This window comes from Ranitomeya imitator, chromosome 6 (genome assembly GCF_032444005.1).
Source record: "Ranitomeya imitator isolate aRanImi1 chromosome 6, aRanImi1.pri, whole genome shotgun sequence".
In the NCBI taxonomy this organism is placed as follows: Eukaryota; Metazoa; Chordata; class Amphibia; order Anura; family Dendrobatidae; genus Ranitomeya; species Ranitomeya imitator.
In genome coordinates this window covers 491174883-491201609 of record NC_091287.1, presented here as the reverse complement: position 1 = coordinate 491201609, position 26727 = coordinate 491174883, and the positions used below count along the sequence as shown (strand labels likewise).

The 26727-nt window shown below is 44.9% G+C and overlaps 1 protein-coding gene across 1 annotated transcript in view; it reads right to left on the bottom strand.

Moving 5' to 3' along the window:
• VPS13B (vacuolar protein sorting 13 homolog B) overlaps positions 1 to 26727 on the bottom strand; it is a 1386889-nt gene that overhangs the window by 444955 nt on the left and 915207 nt on the right. The window contains exons 31-33 of the mRNA XM_069731647.1: positions 22101 to 22304; positions 4729 to 4852; positions 1655 to 1798 (exon numbers count right to left, since the gene is read on the bottom strand). Of these exons, the coding sequence (XP_069587748.1) occupies positions 1655 to 1798; positions 4729 to 4852; positions 22101 to 22304 (472 nt within the window). The remainder of the gene's footprint in view (positions 1 to 1654; positions 1799 to 4728; positions 4853 to 22100; positions 22305 to 26727) is intronic.

Genomic DNA, 26727 nt, shown 5'->3' with positions numbered 1-26727 from the left:
ATATTTGTGGGGTTGATGTCACCTTTGTGTTGTCAGGTGAAATCAAGCCCATGGGTTAGTAATGGAGAGGCGTCTATAAGATACCTATCCATTACGAATTCTGTAGTTGTATGGTAAATAAACACACCGTCAGAATAAAGTATTTTATTTGAAATAAAACAAAACATGCTTTTTTTATGTTACTTAAAAATAGCAAACACAGGTGAATGGGTTCCGGGTTTGGTTACTGTTCTGGTACCCGAACTTTTTGCAACTGTTCTGCCGAACCCACCTGACCCGAAAATCCAGGTGTGCCCAGCTCTACTTGTGGCAACCCCAGCACCTGATCTGATGAGTGAGCCCCTGTGATGAATTGGGGCAAACTAATCTGAAAAAATGTCGAGTATGGATGGGTAGTTGGAGTTTCATAGCTTTCTGCCCTGTCGGCCACGGACTACTGACATGGCTGTGGGACCAAGGTCCTGCAAATGTTATTGCTCAACTTTAGTGACTTTTAGAGACCCCAGGGGAAGTCAAACAGCACCTTGATGCTCTATTTACAGTCCATGATGGAAACAGACAAGCGCTGTGAGCCAAACCCAAATGCAACCCCACATGAAGCCTCTGATTGCTGGATTGAGCATAGCCATATCTTACCAATAAATATTTTCCCCTAAGTGTTTAGTAGAAACATGTACTGCAATAGGGCAGAACATAGAGCATTATCGCAGGAACAAGATACAAAGCAATCTGGGTAGGGCGAAGGACGTAGGACTCATTATCCACATCAATCAAGCCACCAGGATGGTGATTCTGCATATAGAAATGGTGCCAAAAAAAGGCGTCTATCAGAAAAGACTACATTGTATGCCAGATGTACATAAGGTATGCTTTAGTATATGCAGGAGGAGTTCAGGGCTTACATACAGGTAGATGGACTGCTGTAATAGAGCAGATAAAGGTTGTGTCTTTATTATATAATTGGAAACCTGGTGACAAGTTCCCTTTAACTCTTAAAAATAAGTAAAATCCATCTCAGTGAAAACAAGATGCACTGCCAGCACAGTCATAGATCAGATTACAGCTGTCTATTGAAGTCTATGAAGGGCGATAGAAAGATCACAGTTTACTAGTAAGTGTTTATCGCAGATTGTAAGCTTTCGAGCACGGTCTTCACTCCTTTTGGCATCTGATTTAAGTGTTATTCTGTAATGTCTTTATTGCCTGTGCAAGTCCCCTCTATAATCTATTTCAGTCCAGTGCTGCATTCACAGCTACACTGCACAGTACGGCTGTATAACATCCTCTATGCTGCGGCTGCTAAACCTAAATACAGAAGAGAGCAGGAATCCTCCATAGCAGCTTGTTTCTACCCACTAGCTCAGAAAAAAAATCTACTATTTTTACCTTGAGCCTGTTAAGGGGAACACTTGAAAAATGCAAGCTCTGAGTCACATAATGGGCAGATATGGTGATATTCCTCACATACACATATTAGCTCATTCTGAAAAGTTACCGGAAACGACAGGTTCCCTTGCATTGAATATTCACATCCTTTACATTACATACAGTACAAACTTTTTTCATAGACATGACTTACAATAACCATCTATTAGAAGACGTTAGTAGTTTGGAGTTGTCTGGAAAACCAGAGGTTAAGTCTGCCATGTCTTACCTCAGCGTCCATGTTTGCTTGTTCAAAGCCGACCATGTTCGCTTGTAGCAGCTGTTGCAGAAGTTGTACTTGAGCCACACTTAGGAAGAAGTCCAAGCTTGTGGTAATATTCACTTCCAAGGAATGGCCACACACTAAAATATCCTGAGGTGAAAAGGTAGATCTCATGTCATTTGTGTTTACTTCAGCTCAGGGGACCAAAGAAACCTCAGAAATATCCGTGTCTAACATTTCCTAAATCAAATGCACCTGAAATACCTACACGCGGGTGCCAAAGTCTTCTAACACAGATTATTTTCATTTGTAATCAATACAAATGTTCTGCTGCTGACCAAGTGAGACACGTCAAAAATTCAGCAATCGCGTATACGGAGGAGAACGTCTACAAACACTGTGGGAAACTGCCAGGCTAACAGAACATGTATACTGAGGCGAGGCAGGCGCGGGCAGGGCGCAGGCGGCTTCATATAACCATACAGTACATCCACCACTTACTAAATATTACTATGGGAGGCTTTTTGAGTAGCACACTGTAATGTGAAGAACTTAGAGAGTCACTGTCATCTTAATTTTCTTTACATAAATATTAAACATGAACGTAATATATTGCTTCAGAGAAAGCCTCTTCATTCTTCTCTTGCACTGTTCATTCATTCTCAATTCATGGGTAAAAATGTGTTTTCAATGAATAAAGACTTTCCTATTACTGAGATAGGAGATGGCAATTGGTGCTCATAAAGTTCTATGGAGAACTGTAACTGTTGTTCCAGGAGAACTTGCAGCAGAATGTCTGTCTCCGCCTCTAGCTCCTCCCCTCTCCATAGAATCTTATAAGCACCAACTGTTATTTCCTATCTCAATAATGAGAAAATCTATGATATTACCCATACATTTATCCAGGAGGAGAAAGAAGCAGATTTCTCTATTAAGATATACTACAAAGTTTCTTATTTTCATGTGTGCTGTTGTTTATGATATGAAATATAAATTAAAATTACTGTTAAACAGATTATCCCCATTGAATTCATAGGACAAGTTAAAAAATGTATAATTGCTGAGGGTCCAACCACAGAAACCCTCCCAAGAAAGGAGGTTTAAGGTCTCCTGTGTCACTGGAATGGTAGTCTGCACGCGTGCCACTGGCCAATTCACTGTATATAGGAGTGGTGCTGTGGTGGTCACACACTCACTACAGCTACATTCGCATAAGGAACTTTTAACCCCCTTTTCTTGCAAATTATTGTGCAAATTTACAACCATTTTGCTACTCACCCACCACTGCTAGGATGAAAAGCGAAGCAACTTTGCAAATACTCTTCAATTAAAATATGCAATTGTTATGTGTCTACAGCAGCAAACCAGATCTGAGTGCATCCATTGTGACAGACAACAAACTGTGTAGTCTGATCTCATGATCCTCTGTGGTACAGTCTGTACCCTAAAAATGTATGCTAAGAAGTAGATGACAGATGAAAGGGAGGATCAGACTACACAGTCTGATTGCTGTCTGTTACCATGGATATGCACAGATATGTGAAGAACTTGCAGACACAAAACAGTAGCACATTTTATAATCAAAAACTATTTGGCAAGTTCCTTTATTTTTCAATTTGGATGCCAATGGAGAAAAAAAAATTGTGTGATATGGTGAACATATCCTTCAAAAAGTAACCAAACCCTTTTAAGTTTTTTTTTTTTTTCATATTTCAGTGCCCTTACAATTACAAACAGATCGGTAGAGAGGCGCTTGGTTCCTAAGACCCCCTTCAATTGCTCAAACAATGAGTGTACACCCAAAGGTGGAATTGCACTCAATAGAGAGCTTCTGCCGAGCTGCAAGCTCCTGCCTGCCGAGCTGCAAGCTCCTGCCTGCCGAGCTGCAAGCTCCTGCCTGCCGGGCAGCAAGCTCCTGCCTGCCGGGCAGCAAGCTCCTGCCTGCCGAGCAGCAAGCTCCTGCCTGCGGAGCAGCAAGCTCCTGTCTGCCGAGCTGCAAGTTCCTGAATGCCGAGCTGCAAGTTCCTGAATGCCGAGCTGCAAGTTCCTGAATGCCGAGCTGCAAGTTCCTGAATGCCGAGCTGCAAGCTCCTGCCTGCCGAACTGCAAGCTCCTGCCTGCCGAACTGCAAGCTCCTGTCTGCCGAGCAGCAAGCTCCTGCCTGCCGAGCTGCAAGCTCCTGCCTGCCGAACTGCAAGCTCCTGTCTGCCGAGCAGCAAGCTCCTGCCTGCCTAGCAACAAGCTCCTGTCTGCCGAGCAGCAAGCTCCTGTCTGCCGAGCAGCAAGCTCCTGTCTGCCGAGCTGCAAGAACCTGCCTGCCGAACTGCAAGCTCCTGTCTGCCGAGCAGCAAGCTGCTGTCTGCTGAGCTGCAAGCTCCTGTATGCCGAGCTGCAAGCTCCTGTATGCCGAGCTGCAAGCTCCTGTATGCCGAGCTGCAAGCTCCTGTCTACCGAGCTGCAAGCTCCTATCTGCCCAGCTGCAAGCTCCTGTCTGCCGAGCTGTAAGCTCCTGCCTGCCGAGCTGCAAGCTCCTGCCTGCCGAGCAGCAAGCTCCTGCCTGCCGAGCAGCAAGCTCCTGTCTGCCGAGCTGCAAGCTCCTGTCTGCCAAGTTGTACACCTCTCGAGGGTTGTTTTAAGGGGTAGATTGTAGTCTGAAGACCCAGATCCCCACCATTCTGTTTGTAATTATAAGACCACTGAAAAAAGAAAAAATTACAACACAAAAAAAATGTTTCGTTGCCCTTTAAGCTAATGAACTATTTAGAGTCACCAGTATTAAAAGTAATAACACGGAACGAAAACACAAACTGCTGGGGTAACACAGATGCGCTGTGAAAAAATAAATTTTGGCATGTAATGAAACAAGAAAAAAAAAAGATCATTCTCAATCTACCACGCAAATAGATCCCTTAAGAATCAGTTTTCGTCCTGAATGTTTTTTTTTTCTTTTGAAGTTATTTCTGGAAAACATATTAAGGCTATAATATGGTTTCTTATGGATTTGGAGGATTTCTTAAAAGTGTAATAAAAATTCCATATATATATGAACCTGTAGCATGTCAATGGTTTTGTGCTCTCACCTCAGTTTGCAGACTATCATGGGACAGTTTACTGAAGATTATTGCTGGTGCAGCGGTGACTCGCACTGTGAAGTCAGTTAGAATTGGGCTCAGTATTGCTCGCCGTTCTTGATGTCTTCTGATACTAAAGAAGAAGAAAGTGCAATATTAAAAAACATTCACAAATAAAATAACAATCGGTAACCACTGCACATATAATAGTGTTTTCCCTTACAAAAAAAAAATAGATGAACTGGATGAAAAACAAAAAGCAATACTCGGTCTATCCGAGTGCCGCAGACCTCAACCACGAGCTGAATCACGCTCGCACGCCGCGGGGAAGAAGACTCAAGGAGCGTGTGTCACCGGCCGGGACCACGCTCCTGAAATAACTTTTGCTGCAATATTTATCTTTGGAGAAGAATCCCGTATTGTGGATTCAAGTACCACGGTGAGAGAGATTTTAATGCATCAGGAGTTAATGCACCAAGCGCTCAGGATTGCATTTGGACTTATCTGACCGTGTGCACATTTGGACTTATCTGCCTCTGTTTTTATCATTGATCGGCTGAATTTTATTGTATTTCTAATAAATATGGTATTTATTACATGCATAATCCATTAAGGAATTTTTACGCAAATTATGTAATATATAAGATGTTTTTCTATTGTCAATTTTGTGGTATTGTGTTTTATTTGCTGCAAATATCTGCGGGTTAATCACTTGTGCCAACCCATATATATATATATATACTAGCTATTGAACCCGTTCTACGCCCGGGTGGCGAGCATTTATATTGGTATATGGTCTCCATCCTGGGATGTGCTGCTCCATCCTGCGTCCCCATCCTGTCATGTGCTGCTCCATCCTGCGTCCCCATCCTGTCATGCGCTGCTCCATCCTGCGTCCCCATCCTGTCATGTGCTGCTCCATCCTGTGTCCCCATCCTGTCATGCACTGCTCCATCCTGCGTCCCCATCCTGTCATGTGCTGCTCCATCCTGCGTCCCCATCCTGTCATGCGCTGCTCCCATCCTGCGTCCCCATCCTGTGATGCGCTGCTCCCATCCTGTGATGCGCTGCTCCCATCCTGCGTCCCCATCCTGTCATGTGCTGCTCCATCCTGCGTCCCCATCCTGTCATGCGCTGCTCCATCCTGCGTCCCCATCCTGTCATGCGCTGCTCCATCCTGCGTCCCCATCCTGTCATGTGCTGCTCCTATCCTGCGTCCCCATCCTGTCATGCGCTGCTCCATCCTGCGTCCCCATCCTGTCATGCGCTGCTCCCATCCTGCGTCCCCATCCTGTCATGCACTGCTCCATCCTGCGTCCCCATCCTGTCATGTGCTGCTCCATCCTGCGTCCCCATCCTGTCATGCGCTGCTCCCATCCTGCGTCCCCATCCTGTCATGCGCTGCTCCCATCCTGTGATGCGCTGCTCCCATCCTGCGTCCCCATCCTGTCATGTGCTGCTCCATCCTGCGTCCCCATCCTGTCATGCGCTGCTCCATCCTGCGTCCCCATCCTGTCATGCGCTGCTCCATCCTGCGTCCCCATCCTGTCATGTGCTGCTCCTATCCTGCGTCCCCATCCTGTCATGCGCTGCTCCATCCTGCGTCCCCATCCTGTCATGCGCTGCTCCCATCCTGCGTCCCCATCCTGTCATGCGCTGCTCCCATCCTGCGTCCCCATCCCGTCATGCGCTGCACCCATCCTGCGTCCCCATCCTTATGTGCTGCTCCATCCTGCGTCCCCATCCTGTCATGTGCTGCTCCATCCTGCGTCCCCATCCTGTCATGTGCTGCTCCATCCTGCATCCCCATCCTGTCATGTGCTGCTCCATCCTGCGCTGCTCCATCCTGCGTCCCCATCCTGTCATGTGCTGCTCCATCCTGCGTCCCCATCCTGTTATGTGCTGCTCCCATCCTGCGTCCCCATCCTTATGTGCTGCTCCATCCTGCGTCCCAATCCTTATGTGCTGCTCCATCCTGCGTCCCCATCCCGTTATGTGCTGCTCCCATCCTGCGTCCCCATCCTTATGTGCTGCTCCATCCTGCGTCCCCATCCTTATGTGCTGCTCCATCCTGCGTCCCCATCCTTATGTGCTGCTGCATCCTGCGTCCCCATCCTTATGTGCTGCTCCATCCTGCGTCCCCATACTGCCTCTGACCCGCTCGGCACCGAGTGCTGGGGGGCCTGAGCAGGCGGGGGCACCGGCATGCTGTGGGGGTCAGGTGCCGGTATCGCCGCCAGCTCAGGCCCCCCAGCACTTACTATATTCACCTGTTCTGCGTTCCAGCGCTGGGCGTCGCCATCTTCCCGGTCTCCTGGCCGTGACTGTTCAGTCAGAGGGCGGCGCCTGCGCGCATTAAGCGCGTCATCGCGCCCTCTGAACTGAAGGTCACAGGCCGAAGACCGGGAAGATGGCGGCGCTCAGCGGTGGAACGCAGGACAGGTGAATATGGCCGATACTCACCCTCCTGGCGGTCCCTGCTTCTCTGTTGGAGATCGCGGTGTGCGTTCAGTGTGAACGCACACCGCGATCTCCCGGGAGCGTCACTCTGTGAGGCCCAGACTGCGCCGGCGCTTGCGCCTTCGCAGTCTATAAAGGCTTCGGACAGAGTGACGCTCCCAGCGTTATATTATAGATATATATATATATATATATATATATATATATATATTAAAAAGCAATACTAGCCCATCTCTATCCTCCACCGGTCCAGTTCTGACGCTTACCTGATCACCACTGGACTCTAGTTCTTGGTCTCATCTCAAGCCTCAGGAAATGCCTGCTCAGCCAAGCACGGGCCATAGCTACACCAAAGATTCACCTAACATGCATTTCCTGAGTGTGTCAATATAGGACTAGAGGGAACATTTCAACACGTTTTTGTGTATGGAAATAGTGGTATGGCTGTGTAGGCGCTCGTTTCTTGATAGAAATGATACCAATATCCGATGTGCCTGTCATGACAAATGCACTGCAGAAGTAATATGCAGATCAAGCTGGAAGTGCATTGGGGGTGTGTCAGACTGCTTCTTCCAACTGCATGGAGACTCCCCCAGTGCATCGTCAGCCTGATTTGCATATGACTTCTAAGCTTATTTTCTCATGATTGGCACATCAGATCTCTACAAAAAAGGCATCACTTTTCTCAGGGGACAAGCACCTATACAGTTAGGTCACTACTGCCATGTATAAAACTATACGGACAAGCTCCCTTTAAGTGATGTAAAATCATCTTGGATTCCAGTAAGAAATCTAAGCAAAAATGTTATGAAGTTATAACCCCAGAAAAGAGATTTAGTAACTGAAAAGACGAGCAGTTTCTGATCTGGACTCAGTACAAAGCGATTTCATTTCATATGGATCTGAACAAGTTATCCCAAAGTTTATAAGTGAGCGAAAGAGGGTTTATACAGAATGCAATGCCAAATCTACTAATAATGCATCATATGCAGGATGGAAAGCGAGACCAAAAAGATTTTCATGAGAAAACCAATCCGAGCCAAAAGAAGATAAAAGAGACGTTGTTATTAATATTACGTGGAAAGAATTCCATCCCTACCATAAATTACATGATCTTCTGCTAACTGACAACCTCACTGCATGTATTGTGTGGAAGGAGGATTATACATGAGCATTACAAGGAAAGCAGGTGCAACCAGACGCACCCCCACTCAATCCAAACCACACGCTCAACATGTAGTAATGATAAATGGAATAAATAACAGAATCTGGGCACAATACACGGAATCCGAACATATATTGTAAAGATCAGCCTATACTTTGTGCTGCCTTTAATACTACCACCACTAGGGGGAGCATGCCATATGCGCAATACGTTCACTGCAGTCATCAAAGCAGCAACAGAGCTGGAAGATGCTCGGTCTGCTGACTCTACACTGTAAGCCATAAGAAGCGGAAGACACGAAATAAAAATGTAAAAAAAAAATTGAAAATGCATTCTGCAAATAAAGAAACGTTTTGGATGTATTCGTTAAAATACATAAAAAACGCTAGTGCATGCCCTTATCATCTCCCGCCTCGACTACTGCAACCTCCTACTCTCTGGACTCCCCTCTAGCACTCTGGCACCACTCCAATCCATCCTACACTCTGCTGCCCAACTAATCCACCTGTCCCCCCGCTATTCCCCAGCCTCTCCCCTGTGTCAAGCTCTTCACTGGCTTCCTATCGCCCAGAGACTCCAGTTCAAAACCCTCACACTGACATACAAAGCCATCCACAACCTGTCTCCTCCATACATCTGTGACATGGTCTCCCGGTACCTACCTACACGCGACCTCCGATCCTCCCAAGATCTCCTTCTCTACTCCCCTCTCATCTCTTCTTCCCATAACCGCATCCAAGACTTCTCCCGTGCTTCCCCCATACTCTGGAACTCTCTACCCCAACACATCAGACTTGCGCCTACCATAGAAACCTTCAAAAAGAACCTGAAGACTCATCTCTTCCGACAAACCTACAGCCTGCAGTGATCCTCAACCTACTGAACAGCCGCACAGCCAGCTCTTCCCTCTCCTAGTGTATCCTCACCCACCCCCTGCAGACTGTGAGCCCTCGCGGGCAGGGTCCTCCCTCCTTATGTACTCGTGTGCCTTGTTATCTGCTCATGTTTAATGTATTTGTCTATATTTGCCCGTATTCACATGTAAAGCGCCATGGAATAAATGGCGCTATAAAAATGTATAATAATAATAATAATAATAATAAAAGCCTCTATTCGACAATGAATTCTGTAAAGAAACATTTTGAATGTATTCGTTAAAATGTTTCTATTAGAAAAAAAAGTCGAAAATTAATTCTGTAAATAAACGTTTTGAATGCATAAATTAAAATATGCTTCTATTTGAAAAAAGTCGAAAATGCATTCTGCATTTATAACAACGTTTTGAATGCATTAAAATACATAAGTCTCTATTCTTGTAAAATTATTTTTCTTTTTAGCTTCCAATTCCAAGCAAGTTCCTATGAGGTTAAATAGTTCTAACATGAGCGGCACACATATGCAACCAATGAGAGGAAACAGAGCTGGCAGCCGGGTACAAGGCAGCCTTATCACCCACAAGCTATGAACATAACTCAAGGCACATTCTACATCTGCAGCTCTCTCATTTCAGATGGAGAGAAGTATTAAAAATGAGGGACTGGAAGCCATTCAACAGCTAATACCCCCAAACTGCTTAACGCCATGGTCGCAGCTGTGGTCGAGGCTACTTTGGACGAAGAGAGAATAAATGGGTGTGGAGAAAACTGAGCAGGGAGCCGTCCTTCCTTCTTCCTTTATAGGGATCTAAAGTATGACACAGCCAATTATGAGAGTGCATTACTGTTCTGCACTGACGGAGTCCATCTGTGGGATGTATTTTGGGATACTCGCGATGTAATTCAGGCCAACAGTAATTTCTTTGAAACAACTGGAGTTGGCAGGACAGGAGCACTTCATGCGAGTCACTGTTCTTGCTCATGTCAGAGGAAGAGATCACTGTCTGGTCGCTCTTAGTAGAGAACATGGAGAAGAGATGAGTTATGGCCTGATGAACTACGAATCTCCTTATCAACTGCTCATACGGGAACTAAGTCTGCAGATTTACTGCCGGGTCATAGGGAGAAATACATTTATAGGCTTTTCACAAACCGTCAAGAATCCCTTAATTATGGCCGCGCAATGTTGGACTTCACTAAATATTTAGGAAAAACTGTCGGCTTCAAAAAATACCCCCCAAAATTGGCTATTTTAGTGCATAATTAATGAACATTTTTGTATACAAGGTTTCTCAGAGAAAAGAAAAAAAGAAATGGAAAAAAAAGAGAAAATGAAAGAAAATAAAAGATGGAAAAGGAAAGAGAAAAAGAAAGAAAAAGATGGAAAAGGAAAGAGAAAAATAAAGAAAAAGATGGAAAAGGAAAGAGAAAAAGATGGAAAAGGAAAGAGAAAGAAAAAGAAAGAAAGAAAGAAGGAAAAAAAGAAAAAAAAAGAAAGATGGAAAAGAGTAAAAGAAAGAAAAAAGAAAAACATGGAAAAGGAAAGAAAAAAAAATGAAGGAAAGAGAAAAAGAAAGGAAAGAAGGAAGGAAGGAAGGAAGGAAGGAAGGAAGGAAGGAAGGAAGGAAAAAAGGAAGGAAGGAAGGAAGGAAGCAAGGAAGGAAGGAAGGAAGGAAGGAAGGAAGGAAGGAAGGAAGGAAGAAAGAAAGAAAGAAAGAAAGAAAGGAAGGAAGGAAGGAAGGAAGGAAGGAAGAAAGAAAGAAAGGAAGGAAGGAAGGAAGGAAGGAAGGAAGGAAGGAAGAAAGAAAGAAAGAAAGAAAGAAAAAGAAAGAAAGTATGAATGAATGTATAAGGGAGTACGAATTGTCAGTAATATGAGGACCCATTCTAACCTAGGAGAGGAGGTGAAGGTATTCCCTCAGAGATGAGAAGACCGAGAACTGAACAGAACATGGAGACTGATGAGACAGGGGAATGGTGTGAAATCCTTAAAGGGAATCCGTCAGCAGGTTTTTGCTATGTAATCTGAAGACAGCAGGAGGTAGAGGTTAAACCAAAATCAGTGATGTCTCTTATTTAAAAAAAAAAAAGTACGGTATCTTTATTAAGTTTCAAAAAGAAATACAAGTACAAACAGAAGAAATTCATTGTGCCAGAATTAGCCGGTCAAACATGGCCACACAGAAATAATAAACAGTTTCCTCAAAATATAAATTCAAGGTAAAATCTCGGGTTGCATATTCGTTCAATCAGGCTACAGAATATTACCACTATGGCGACTCAAACTTAGCGTTATTACATCATCATATAAATTGTGCAAATGAACAAGGAGGATGAGAAAGAAAAAGAGAAAAAGTAGAGAGTGGATTTAAACCACAAACACAAAATTACCAGAAAAAAGTGGGATTGGGGGAAATAAAGTACAGGAGCGAGGTGGCGGGGAAGAGGCTCCTAGAGTGTGGACCTAGTCTTCCCCTATAAGGTGGAGGTAGTCAGCAGAGGATCTCATCTCCAGACCGTAAGGCTATGTGCACACGTTGCAGATTATTTGCGTTTTTTTAGCGTTTTTGCGCTATAAAAAAGCTATAAAACCGCAAATATTCTGCATACATTAAGCATCCCATCATTTATAATGGAATCTGCAGTTTCTGTGCACATGATGTGCGTTTTTCCGCATGAAAAACGCATTGAGGAAAAATAATGAACCTGTTCATTAATTTTACGTTTTTTTCGCGGATTTCCCACTGTCTAATGCATTAGGAAATGTCCGGGAAAAACCGCGCAAAAAACGCGTCAAAACTGCGCAAAAAATGCATGCGGATTTCATGCGGAAATCTGGCAGAAATGTCCGGATTTCCACAGGAATTATCTGCATGAATTCCTGAACGTGTGCACATAGCCTAAAACCAGGATTTGTAGAGTCTGTCATAGGAGTAATTACTCGTAGAGGAAAGCTCCTCCATTTGTATAATCTCATTTATTTTGGAAAACCAAAGCGATATTGTCGGAGTGGTATCTGTTTTCCATAACAAAGGAATCCACACTCTAGCAGATGCAATTAGGTGTCTCAGTATTGAGTTTTTGTAGGTTTTTAAAGGGATGTCACTGTGATGGAGAAGGACCACAGCTGGATCAAGGTGTGGAATACAATCAGTGAATTTATGTATCACTAGTAGAGATGAGCGAGTATACTTGTTGCTCGGGTTTTCCAGAGCACCCTCGGATTTAGTTTACATCACCGCAGCTGAATGATTTACAGCTACTAGCCAGCTTGATTACATGTAGGGATTTCCTAGCAACCAGGCAACCCCTACATGTACTCAGGCTTCTGCTGCGTTGATGAAAATTAAATCTCCGAACACTAACATATACTCGGAAATCACCCGAGCAATGAGTACACTCGCTCATCACTAGTCACTGGTTGTACTTTTTCCCAGAAAAGGAAAAAAAAAATATGCAATAGGTCACCCTCTTCTTTCTCCTTTCCAACACATGGGATTGGCATCTGGAAAAATAGAGTGTAGGTGAGTTGGGACCAGATACCACCAGGAGAGTAGTTTATAACCGGCTTCCTGAAATCGAGAGCTGATGGAATATATGTGCGTTAGGATGAAGACACACCTCTACTGATCCCTTGTTAAGGTAAGAGCCAGATCCCTCTCCTATTGGATCAGACAGAGAGGTTTAGACTGGTCCGAGGGGGTCGGTCAGAAGAGTATATGAGAGAGACAAGGTACGTCAATGATGCTTCTCCAAACAAGCTCATTGGCTTTGTTTAATTGCAATGAATATTTTAGCACCGGGAGCTTATCATTGCTAGGACACAACAAGGTCCCTGACCATAGATTAAGGCCACGTTCACATGTTCACTGTTTGGTCAGTATTTTGGCCAAAAACTAGGAGTGGAAGAATCAGAGCAAAAGTATAGTAGAGACACGTCACCACTTCTGCATTTATCACCCACTCCTGCTTTTGGCAGAGAAATACTGATGTCAAATACTGACCAAATACTGAAAGTGTGAACAAGCGCTCAGTGAGTCTATGAGAGCCAGAATGAAGCGCTGAAACTTGAATTGAAATGTGACCGCCGGCTCGTCCAGTAAACACTGGAGCCATCCTGCAGGTCACAAACTGCTGGAGACTGATGAGATCGGTACTAATAGAAGGTGAAGACAGTGGTGGGTAAGTATGAGAGTAGGTGCAGGCATCTTAGATTAGAAGCACCACTTCAGTGCTGTGATAGAAAACACCGCAGGAGTGGTGCTTTAGAAGCTGCTTTAGAAGCTGCTGACAGGAAAGAAATTGTCAGCGAGTTCTGAACAATTTAGCGTGGTATATTGGTGAGGACTCTGCTGAAGATAGTTTCCCCAACAACTCGCAATAGCTGAACACACCTCAATACAGATCCAACTGGCAGTGATCTTTCACTAAAGTCACACCAAGCTTTATAATAATAGAGATTCAAATGTAACCATTAGTTCTCAAACGGATTTATTAAAACACATATATAAATAAGTTAAAAAAAGGGAGAAAGATATAAATATATTTATACATTCAAATGTAGAACGATGAACCTTAGAAATCATCATGTAGAACTAAGCCACGTTGGAGATAAGTCATGATGAAAGCAAATAGCACGCGAGTCACATCACCTTTTTTTTTTCCCGCCACAGCCGACACACAGCATGCAACCAAATGACAGCAACATTACCCTCCCCCTCCAGCGCACAGACCCCTAGCATGCAATCCCCCGCCAGTGACATTACCCCCCCTCCAGCTCGTAGACCCCTAGCATGCAATCCCACGCCAGTGACAATACCCCCCCCCCCTCCAGCGGACACAGATTCCTAGCAGGCAATCCCACGCCAGTGACATTACCCCCCTCCAGAGCGCAGACCCCTAGCATGCAATCCCCCGCCAGTGACATTACCCCCCCTCCAGCGGACACAGATTCCTAGCAGGCAATCCCACGCCAGTGACATTACCCCCCTCCAGAGCGCAGACCCCTAGCATGCAATCCCACGCCAGTGACATTACCCCCCTCCAGCGCGCAGACCCCTAGCATGCAATCCCACGCCAGTGACATTACCCCCCTCCAGCGCGCAGACCCCTAGCATGCAATCCCACGCCAGTGACATTACCCCCCTCTAGCGCGCAGACCCCTAGCATGCAATCCCAGCGCGCAGACCCCTAGCATGCAATCCCAAGCCAGTGACATTACCACCCCTCCAGCGCACAGACCCCTAGCATGCAATCCCACGCCAGTGCGCAGACCCCTAGCATGCAATCCCACGCCAGTGACGTTACCCCCCTGCAGCGCGTAGACTCTCAGCATGCAATTCCACGCCAGTGACATTACCCCACTACAGCGCGCAGACCCCTAGCATGCAATCCCACGCCAGTGACGTTACCCCCCCTGCAGCGCGCAGACCCCTAGCATGCAATCCCACGCCAGTGACATCACCCCCCTCCAGCGCGCAGACCCCTAGCATGCAATCCCACGCCAGTGACGTTACCCCCCTCCAGCACGCAGACCCCTAGCATGCAATCCCACGCCAGTGACATTACCCCCCTCCAGCGCGCAGACCACTAGCATGCAATCCCATGCCAGTGCGCAGACCCCTAGCATGCAATCCCACACCAGTGACATTACCCCCCTGCAGCGTAGACCCCTAGCATGCAATCCCATGCCAGCAACATTACCCCACTCCAGCGCGCAGACCCCTAGCATGCAATCCCACGCCAGTGACGTTACCCCCCGGCAGCGCGCAGACCCCTAGCATGCAATCCCACGCCAGTGACATTACCCCACTCTAGCGCGCAGACCTCTAACATGCAATCCCATGCCAGTGACATTACCCCCCTCCAGCGCGCAGACCCCTATCATGCAATCCCACGCCAGTGACATTACCCCACTCAAGCACGCAGACCCCTACCATGCAATCCCACGCCAGTGACATTACCCCCCTCCAGCGCGCAGACCCCTAGCATGCAATCCCACGCCAGTGACATTACCCCCCTCCTGCGCGCACAGACCCCTAGCATGCAATCCCACACCAGTGATATTACCCCTCCTCCAGCGCACAGACCCCTAGCATGCAATCCCACGCCAGTGACATTACCTCCTCCTGTGCGCAGACCCCTAGAATGCAATCCCAAGCCAGTGACATTACCCCCGCCAGTGCGCAGACCCCTAGCATGCAATCCCACGCCAGTGACAACTGACAATTACTCCCGCCAGTGCAGACCCCTAGAATGCAACCCCACACCAGTGACATTACCCCCTCCAGTGCGCAGACCCCCAGCATTCAACACCATGCAAGTGACAAATCCTTGCTCTGCGCAGCCCCCCTGCATTCAGCTCCACGCAGCACCCCATCATACAGTATCAAATATCAATCAACATCCTCCCCTTTCCATGCAGCCCCACACAAGGAACTTCACCCCCTTCATTGCACAGCCCCCCAGCAAGCATCCTTCACTACCCTGTGCACGCACACGCTCTATGCAGGAGAAGAACGGCACCGTGCACAAAAGGCAGGTAAGCTGCAATTACCTGACTGTTGATGCTGAGGCACATTTTTTGTTTTTCCAAAAAGTTACCCCCTTTAAAGAAGTGCTGGTTTTAGGGATTTACAGTGAATTGCAGCACAATGTAGTGGACAATCTCTAATTTCAGTTTGTTAAAAGTTTGTTTCACAAAATGAAGTAAAACGAGGAATATTATTACAGCAAATGCCCTTCACTTGAATAACAAGAGCTATCATTTATTTCCGCTCGTTCCAAACTATTAGTAGATAAACTTCTGCCACTTGTTAATTCAATGCAATATCTTTTTCTGAAAGCAAAATCTAAAACTTTTACCTGGATTTTGTTCTAATAAAAATAAATTTCATTCAAGTAATGAGTGTGCAAAATAATATCCACTTTTTCAGAGCTGAAACCTACAACTTGCTCCTCAGAAAAACACTTTGGGGCCGATTCATTAACACTGGCTTGCGCAATGCCAGTCTTCCTGGAGTACAAATTGCATGCCACGTCATAAATTTTCTGCATTTTCTGAGTCCTGCACCAAAAATGTTGCTTAACTCAGCATTTTTCTGGCATACAAAACTCCAACACTTTTGATTGATTGGTTAGTCAGACGTCCCCATCCTGTCTCCTACCGAGCTCCACCTGTTTTGACACAGTTGATTCAGTATCACGCCGGTGACTTGCATGGGCACTATGCAAAGCCCTAATAAATGCAGTCACCGCTCTGCTCTCCCCAGTGGTGGCCTGTCTCGCTGAGCTGCCTCTTGTAGCATTTTAAACACTGCTCTATCTTCCTACTACTGGTAAGTCTCCACCTGGATAAAGGGAGGTACGACCACTTCCTGCAGGCATTAAACCCCATCGAGTCCTGCAGAGGGGAGACTCTCTGGCTTATCCTCAAGTAGCAAGGGTGTTATTAGGCAGCTCCTCCCACCACTTCTAACCTGATCTAAGGTTCTAGTTCAGTCACTGCCTAGATTCCTGTAAGGTGCTATCCTGTATTATCTCCCCTGTTTTCTGACCTGGTAAGCATAACCATTTATCCTGATCTCGGCTACATATATTAAACCCTTGTTGCCTCATGATGGAGAGGTGACTTCACTCCATACCTACTAAGCCCTTAACTGTCCTTGATTAATTGTTCATCAGCAAGTGTGACCTCCTTAATAAAAGCAGAAGTTTTGGCCATTTGCTGGTCTGGAATATTCAGGTACTGTGTTAACACAATTCCAAGGAGGAAAGACATTAAAAATGATTTGAGAGAAACACTTCCCACGAGTAGATGTCCAATCAAATTCACCTTAAGGTCAGACTGTGCAACGCTCACAGAAATTGCAAAGAGACACAAGAGATACAGCTCAGACTCAAAAGGCCGCAATACGTATATTAAACGTTTCAAATCCATGACAGTACAATTATCAAATTACTGAAGCATAGCTGGTTTTGAAAGTTTGCTTCTTCTTAAAAATAACATGGCAGCATAGCTTAAGTTTACAAAGCTGCATCTTAACAAATCACATGACTTTTAGAACAGTGTCTTTGGACAGACGAGACCAAAGTAGAGATTTTTTACCATGATGACCCGTGTCACATTTGGCAAAAACAGTTAATCGACACAAACAATTCATACCAATTGTCTAGCACAGTAGTGGCGGGTGATTATTTAGGCTTGAATAGTAAACATTAGTGATGAGCGAGTATACTCGCTGCTCGGGTTTTTCCAAGCACGCTCGGGTGACCTCCGAGTATTTGTTAGTGTTCGGAGATTAAGTTTTCATCCCTGCAGATGAATGATTTACAGCTACTAGCCGGCTTGATTACATGTGGGGATCCCCTAGCAACCAGGCAACCCCCACATGTTCTCAGGCTGGCTAGCAGCTGTAAATCATTCAGCTGAGGCGATGAAAACTAAATCTCCGAACACTAATAAATACTCGGAGATCACCCGAGCATGCTCGGGAAAACCCGAGCAACGAGTATATTCGCTTATCACTAGTTAACATATGACCAGGCCACCTTTCAGTCATTGTGTTAACCATGTACTTCTCTGTATATCAAAGTATTCTAGAGTTAAATGGGAGGTCATCCATTCAAAAGCTAAACCTTGGCCAAAACTGGGTCAACTGCAACTACAACAGGGCAATGATCCCAATCCCATCAGCGAATCTACATCAGAATGGCTGAAATAGAAAAAAAAATGCCCACAAACCTTAGTGAAATTAATCAATGCTGTAAAGAAGAGTGGGCCAAAAATTCTTCCAGAATGATGTGAAATACTGATAAAGTCATACAGAGGATTACTTTAAGTTATTGCGGCTAAAGTTGTTTCTATAAGCTTTTGATTTATGGGGTGTATTTCATTTTTCATGCACTGATTCTGCATCTGGGCCCAGTTTTTGTTTAAAGACGCATTATAATTTGTCATGTGTTGTTGTTCATCTGAGGTTGAATTCACTTAATTTACCTTTTAAGGGCCATATTTTTTTTTTACATACATCTTGATGTGTAAAACAATAGGATTCAAATAGGGTGTACATAATTTTTTCTTATTACTATACTTTATTTCTTTATTTTGCTTTCTAAACACTATGCTGCAGTGCTGTTTCACTGCTCACTTTATGGTTCATTAATGGGAATCTGACAGCAAGTTTTTCTCTGTAATTTGAGAGCAGCATGATGTTGGGACAGAGACCCTGATACCAGTGATGTGTCACTTACTGGGCTGCTTGGTGCAGTTTTGATAGAATCCATTGTCTCTCCTGTAGATGTAGCAGTGCTCAGAATGCTGAGCTGTGTGTAACCCGCCCATTTCACAGATTTCTGTATACACTGTAAATTGTGTATAGCTGGACTGGCTTGCACCTGAGACCTAGTCAGTCAGTAATAATCTCTTGCTTTTAAACCACTTATTGCACTGATTCTACTGCACACAACCTAATAAGTGCTACATTGTTGGAATCAGGCTCACTTGCCCCTATATTATGCTAATCCTAAGATTATAAAGCAAAAACCTGCTAATAGACTCTATTTAAAGGGAATCTGTCACCCAGTGGGTGTACCTAAGCTATTAATATGGGCACACAGGTTCTAGAATACTTAAAATAACCACATTTGAACAAGAATGAACAAGAAAGAAATCTATAGACAATAGTGATCACCTCACAAATTTTATTATGTCATCAATAATCAGTAACAAGACAAGCCACAAATTGAGTAAAATCATTTAAATGCATGAAAATGATAAATTTTAAGAGGAATATCATATTAGCGTGCTATGGGAAGTAACACACAGGTAGGTATGTTCCCCCATGCGTATCGCCGCTACAAATGCGGCTTCATCAGGGGCGGGTGCCTTAAAATTGGTCGTGCTAGTATAGTATATATTGGATCCTGCATATAATTATTATATGCCTTTTCTATATCTTTTTGCATCAAATTCATATCTGAATGCTTATTTATTTATATGCAATAACACTTTGCACACTGCACTTTATATAAAATCAGTGCACTTTATTGTATTGAAACTAAAGCATTTTCGATGGCATTTTCTATATAGACAGACTTTTTTCTACTTCCAGAACCCCATTTATAATTTGATTTTTGACTGTAGGTTGGGAACCACAGGCTAGGTGGACCTAGGTTATATACAGACTAGGTGGTCTTTTGTTATATTGTATCTGTTTTTGTGTTTTTAATGGATTTGAATCACTTTGTGGCTTTGTCTTGATTACGGATTCTTATTGACATAAAATTTGTGAGGTGACCACTATTGTCTATATACGGTATATCTTTCTTGTTCAATTGTGGTTAGATTATTTGATGTTTAGCAATTGATCCTCAGTGATTGTATGGGTGCTACCCTCCAAAAACACCAGATACTTAAAGGGAACCTGTCACCCCGTTTTTTCAAGAAGAGCTAAAAATAGCGTTAAATAGGGGCAGAGCTGGGCTTTTCATTAGTGTATTTTGTGAGCCTTTATTCCCCACCTATTCTGCCGAAATACCTTTGTAAAGTCGCCGTTTTGGGCTGTCACTCACGCTGGTCAGGTCATATGGGCGCGGTGACAGCGCTGTTTCTCCCCCAGATCTCCGTTGGTGGCGTAGTGGTGTGCGCATGTCCAACTGGCGAATCCACTGCGCAGCTTGAAGGAAAATAGCGCGATCTGCGCTATTCAGCCGTTTATCGGTGGGCGCGGCCATCTTTGTGAGGCCGCGCGTGCGCAGATGGTTCTTCTCGGCTTCCCGGGGCTTCAGGAAAATGGCCGCGGGATGCCGCGCGTGCGCAGATGGCGATCGCGGCTGCCATTTTCCTGCAGCCGAGATGCGAACTCGGCTTCAGAAAAATGGCCGCCGAGATTGCTTTGAATAATATGTCACTGCCAAGCAGTAGTTGAAAGCGGCTCATAAAGAAGCATAAGTTGGACATTCAAATAGCAGTGCAGCACAGTATATAGGAGAGACGGTATCAAAATAATGTAATACGGTATATAAAAAAAATGACAAGTTGGCAATGTCTGGAGGATAATTTAAGAAATAAAAAACAAGTTACTCTTTCAGCTTTATGAAGACTTGCAGTAACAGTCGAGGGTATGGTCTCTATTCAGACAGGTGTATTAAACTCATGCTTAATGGTCTGTGCTCACATCTGGTCTTGGTCATGGAACATATGCCTGGAGCAATCCCCAACTTAAAGGGGTTGTCCAGCCTTAGAGCACAAGATGCTGGGAACAGGCAGTCATGTGACTGCATGTATGCGATTTGCATACTTCTGGCCACATATAGACTAAACTTTTTTGGACTTTCTCAACACACTTGCATTAAATGAGGCCACACACGTCAGCACATGTCTGCATGTATGAAAATGACATACTTGTGGTCAAGCTCCCGGCATTGTGGACTCTTCACAGCGTGCAGCCTTGCGAGAGCATAGAGTGAAGACTTGTACACGAAGAATGGACAACCCCCTTAATCCACTGGAGATATATGTCAGTAAATACTTCAGATGTACAGTACACCTCCGATATGGCCAAATAATTACATATCAACACGGCCCGATATCCAGACCCCCTAGCAGTTCCACTAAACCCAATTTACAGCACCGTCTGATAACATAAATGAGGCCTAAAACTGGAACCTGGAGGGTAATATTATGATATCTTGAGATGTAAACTCTCTCAACAGCTGGCCAGTGTATCCTGAGAAGTAAATGTTCTAGTCTAAATAAAATTACAGGGTTCAATGTGATAACTTTACAAGGGGAGGAGGAGGTGAAGGGGAAGGACAACAAAAATCTTCATGAATATCAATTTGTTTGGCCCTTTTCTTCTTAAGTCTACATGTTCATGTAAACACAGATCAACACATGATCAAATCATTCTGCCAAACGTACTCCTGTGTTACTTTGTTCTGCGCCGAACGCTGTCTTCCGCTCAGATAACACTTGAAAGCAGAAGCCTGTTTAGTATATTTTATCTGTCAGTGATCCAGGATTTTTCTTTTCTAAGTGCCATTCAAGCAGCAGTATTAGGTTTCGCTCAAATTTATCTGGCGGTTTGTAAAAGATAAGTGCAAAACTCAACTTGCAAGCGGCGTAAAGCCTTTTGTTTAATTGGGCGCATGCATTATAGCGGCCCACCTGTGGTTTGTTATTATTAAAGTGTAAGTTCTAGATTCTGCGCGGCTACATAACACAACTTCACATCGTAGTTAAGATAATGAATTCTGGAATGTTATACATTATATGATCACGTCCTCTGGCCTATTCTAATAAACATACCACTGCTATGTATACAGAAAGCATGAGTCAAAATTGGAAATGTAAACTTCGGCCTTGCGCTAATGTTCCTTGAGATAATCTTCCTATATTGATTGGAACGCCTGTAGCGGTAAAACAAATAATCAGGAGCTTATTACTCATGGGTGTTAATACGTACATCTACGCCATTTCAAACAAACCACAACACTTTCCACTAGTGCAATTGGACTGGATTATACAACTGTAGTTGGGAGGTTCTGATCAGACCGGGATGATGGAATTTGGATCGCTGCTAATATCTATCAGAGGCTGAAGAAGGATGGGTTGTTAATGTATAATATGCCAAAACTATTTCACTTGTCAGTCCGAGCCTGTGTTTTTGGCTCCATACTTCCAAAAACCATAGCATGTGGGTTTCTCAGACCACCAACCCAGAAATAAAGTATAGCGTCTTCTGAAAAGTTGATCGAGTACAATGTCATTCAAGGATGGTGTATCTTGGACATAGGTATTAATACAGATCCAGTTACAGAAAATACACATCTGACCCAAAGGGTATAATGAAATCAAACTTCCATTTATATATAAATACCTGCTGGCCATGTTCCACTCCAGTGCTGGATTCTGGGAGCCTCTGTCAGCTTCAACCAGCAGTCCTCCGTGGTTACTCTCTTTTTCTGGTTTCAGCTGCTCCCACAGAGCAGTACCAATGTTAATCAACTGCAGCTCAATTTGGTATTGCCTATCTTCCACTTCTGATCCAGGATCTCGAAGGATACCTAAATTCAAGGCACGTCTATAGAAGATAAAAACAGAGGAAATCCAATTAAAGAGTTATCCACTCCTCTTCGATCCAGAGACTGCATGAATCAGGACCAGGTAACTATAGAGAGACACCAGACTAGTCCAATAATGACTACATCCACCCCAGTTGATTGACAGGTCTCTCCCATTTGGCGATGTCAAGGGGCACTGGACTAGTGGGGTTTCCATAGTCCCCAACCGGTTTTCCCAACTACTTTTTCTCTGAAATGCTGTTGCGATTCATAGTAAAACATATAACAGTTGTTCTTACAGGTTCTCTTTAATGATGGACAGATATTGCATTTTACGCCGAGAGTCCTATTAATTTTGATTGTAAAAGTACTAACAGAATACAGAGTTTCATCAAAGAAGTTGTCTCATTACCACTGCATAGGCCATATTAGGGTATATGGATATAGCATAATCATTTAATAGAAGCCCCCTCATTAACTTTTTTTTGTAACTAAACCTGTGTATATGTAGTATAGTGTGTGTTAATATACTCACCTACTGCTGTCTATTTTCGGTATCCAGCACTATCCTGCTCCTCTTCTCAGTGACGTCATCGCTCTTCACACTCTCCGGTTTCCTCTATGCTTTATGAATGAGTCCGAAGTCTCTTTTACAATTTAAGACTATGGAGGCTTGTTCTCATGTGCCATAGGTTAGATTATAAAGCCACTTCCAGATCACATAGAGCGAAATGTGACCCAAAGAGTTTGAAGAGTAATGATGTCACTGACAAGAGGTGCGGAACGGCGCTGGATACCGGAGAAGGTGGCAGTAGGTGAGTATATTAACACATACACATCATACTACATACGCATAGATTTAAAAAGAAGAAAAAATCATGGGAGTACTTCTTTAATGTAAAGTATATGGTCGACTGAAGCAGAATGTTTATGATGCCAAATCAGCAATTATTAGGCGGAGTGGAGAGCTGCTGAAAAAAAAGGTTCCTGCACTAGAAAACTAGCCTTACCCAAGTAGTTATCAGTAGAGTTGAGCGACCTTGACCTTTTTAGAGTCGAGCCGGGTTTTGCGAAACCCGACTATGTCCAAAGTCGGGTCGAGTGAAATCGGCCGATTATGACGTAAAGTCGGGATCGACCGAAACACGAAACCCAATGCAAGTCAATGGGGCAGCATAGTCGGCAGTGAGTGGGGGCCAGGAAAACACCTAGAGTGGCCATTTTAATGTCAAAACCATCCATTCTTCTTAATGAAGCTTGTCAAGCGTAATTTACCTTATAATAATTGGAAGGCATTTGAAATTGGGGGTCATTTGGCTAAAGTTGTGGGGGGTAGGGCTGGTTCAAGTAATTAGTGGGCCCAGGAAATCTGGACCACGTCACGGCAGTGGAGCAGGGAGAGGTAAGTATTTCAACTTTGCAAGTGCTGTGAACCTGAGCAAGCAGGGGGGGCCCACTCGTTGGCATTGGCACTGGCACAGGGCCCCTCAAAGTACAGCGGTGTGTTTGCACGGCGGGGGCGCCTCCCACCGGCAGCAACACTTTTGCGTACTATGAGAGGCCCTGTGCCAGTGACGTCGCCAACTAGTATTCCTCCCCCCACCTGATGAAGGAACCTGCACTTTCATCTGCACCTTCCTCTTTGTCCCCGTGTAAGGTGGTATGGTATGCGGGAAGAGCAACCTGACTTTCAGCAGGGTCACAATGTTGTTGTGTAGCGTGCACGGGGAATGTTGCGTTATGGGTCAATGTACCAGCAGACTCATCTATCACTGGCTGGGCAATGGGCACGATGAAGTGGAAACACAGATATAGGCCCAAAGAAGAAAGTGGGCTAAATGCAGTTCAAAATTGGTAACACAGGAATAACCAGGGGGCATTGCAGTGGAGGACAACTGGAATGAGAGGCTGACACAGAGAGTAGGGCCAAATCAGTAAGTAGTCGAAATGCAGTTCAAAATTGGCAACCGTAGTAAACAGGCGGCACAGCTTTGTTCAGTGGAGGAGAACAGCAAGGAGTGGCAGACACCGATAGTAGGCCCCAAACCAACTAGTACGCCAAATGCAGTTGTTCCATTTAACCACAATTTAATGAGAGCCTGAAGATAGAAGCTCAGGAAAGGCAACCTGGGGAACACCTTGGAGTGTAACACACCATCTCTCTCCACCCCATACCCATTTTGTATGGCCTAATGCAGTGTACTTTTCTACAACTACTAAACGAGAGTCGGAAGACCGAAGCAATGGCAAGGAAACCTGGGGAACACCTTAGAGTGTAACACACCCTCTCTCTACACCCCATACCCAATTTGAAGGCCTAATGCAGTGTAGTTTCCAAGAACTACTAAACGAGAGCCGGAAGATCGAAGCTCAGGAAAGGCAACCTGGGGAACACCTTGGAGTGTAACACACCCTCTCGCTACACCCCATACCCAATTTGAAGGCCTAATGCAGCGTAGTTTCCAACAACTACTAAACGAGAGCCGGAAGATCGAAGCTCAGGAAAGGCAACCTGGGGAACACCTTGGAGTGTAACACACCCTCTCGCTACACCCCATACCCAATTTGAAGGCCTAATGCAGCGTAGTTTCCAACAACTACTAAACGAGAGCCGGAAGATCGAAGCTCAGGAAAGGCAACCTGGGGAACACCTTGGAGTGTAACAAACCCTCTCTCTACACCCCATACCCAATTTGTAGGCCTAATGCAGCGTAGTTTCCGACAACTACTAAACGAGAGCATGAAGATCGAAGCTCAGGAAAGGCAACCTGGGGAACACCTTGGAGTGTAACACACCCTCTCTCTACACCCCATACCCAATTTGTAGGCCTAATGCAGCGTAGTTTCCGACAACTACTAAACGAGAGCCGGAATATCGAAGCTCAGGAAAGGCAACCTGGGGAACACCTTGGAGTGTAACACACCCTCTCTCTACACCCCATACCCAATTTGAAGGCCTAATGCAGTGTAGTTTCCAAGAACTACTAAACGAGAGCCGGAAGATCGAAGCTCAGGAAAGGCAACCTGGGGAACACCTTGGAGTGTAACACACCCTCTCGCTACACCCCATACCCAATTTGAAGGCCTAATGCAGCGTAGTTTCCAACAACTACTAAACGAGAGCCGGAAGATCGAAGCTCAGGAAAGGCAACCTGGGGAACACCTTGGAGTGGAACACACCATCTATCTACACCCCATACCCAATTTGAAGGCCTAATGCAGAGTAGTTTCCAAGAACTACTAAACGAGAGCCGGAAGATCGAAGCTCAGGAAAGGCAACCTGGGGAACACCTTGGAGTGTAACACAACGTCTCTCTACACGACGGAAGGGCTGATTCTTAGGAAGGAAGGCTGTTGGAAATAAGCATTGCGCGTCCGAGGGTGATTATATTCTTATTAGGTATATACTCACCCTCGGACGCGCCCTGCTTCTTTATTTGGAATGAATGTTTATTTGCAATGTGGTGTTGACTTTCTCTATTATTTTGGTAATTAATGATTTTATTATTTTCATTATTTTGCATCTTCTCGGCAATAATATAAAGAAGACGCGACAGGACAACACTCGGTGGATGCCATATGTGTGTTTTCAATTTAAAAAAACTTTCAGTTAACTACTTGCAGGAGAAAGTAATTGTAGCTGGTGGCCATTTTTAGTACTGTACCAGATTAGAGTTGTGTGTTTGTTTTTAATGTTAAAATGTCTGCATTTGATATCTCACCAGTATTTTCTTTTTTATAAGCAAAATACTTATTTTTATATTTTCTGATGTTGGTTCCAGGGGTACACGGCCAGCAGTGCCCTGGTCAGTGTAGTAGTAGTTGAAAGAATGGACCGCAGACAGGCATCGAAGGCCTAAAATAATAACACATGGCTGTAGGCAATTTTAAATTGGTTCCAGGGGTACACGGACAGCAGTGGTGTGGTCAGTGGAGGCCTAGTGGAAGGAGTGACCGCAGACAGGCATCGAAGGCCTAAAATAATAACACATGGCTGTAGGCAATTTTAAATTGGTTCCAGGGGTACACGGGCAGCAGTGACCTGGTCAGTGTAGTAGTAGTTGAAAGAATGGACCGCAGACAGGCATCGAAGGCCTAAAATAAAAAAATTGGGCTGGCTGTAGGCAATTTTAACCCCTTAATCCCATATGACGTACTATCCCGTCCAGGTGACCTGGGACTTAATTCCCATGGACGGGATAGTACGTCATATGCGATCGGCCGCGCTCACGGGGGGAGCGCGGCCGATCGCGGCCGGGTGTCAGCTGCCTATCGCAGCTGACATCCGGCACTATGTGCCAGGAGCGGTCACGGACCGCTCCCGGCACATTAACCCCCGGCACACCGCGATCAAAGATGATCGCGGTGTGCCGGCGGTGCAGGGAAGCATCGCGCAGGGAGGGGGCTCCCTGCGGGCTTCCCTGAGACGATCGGTACACGGTG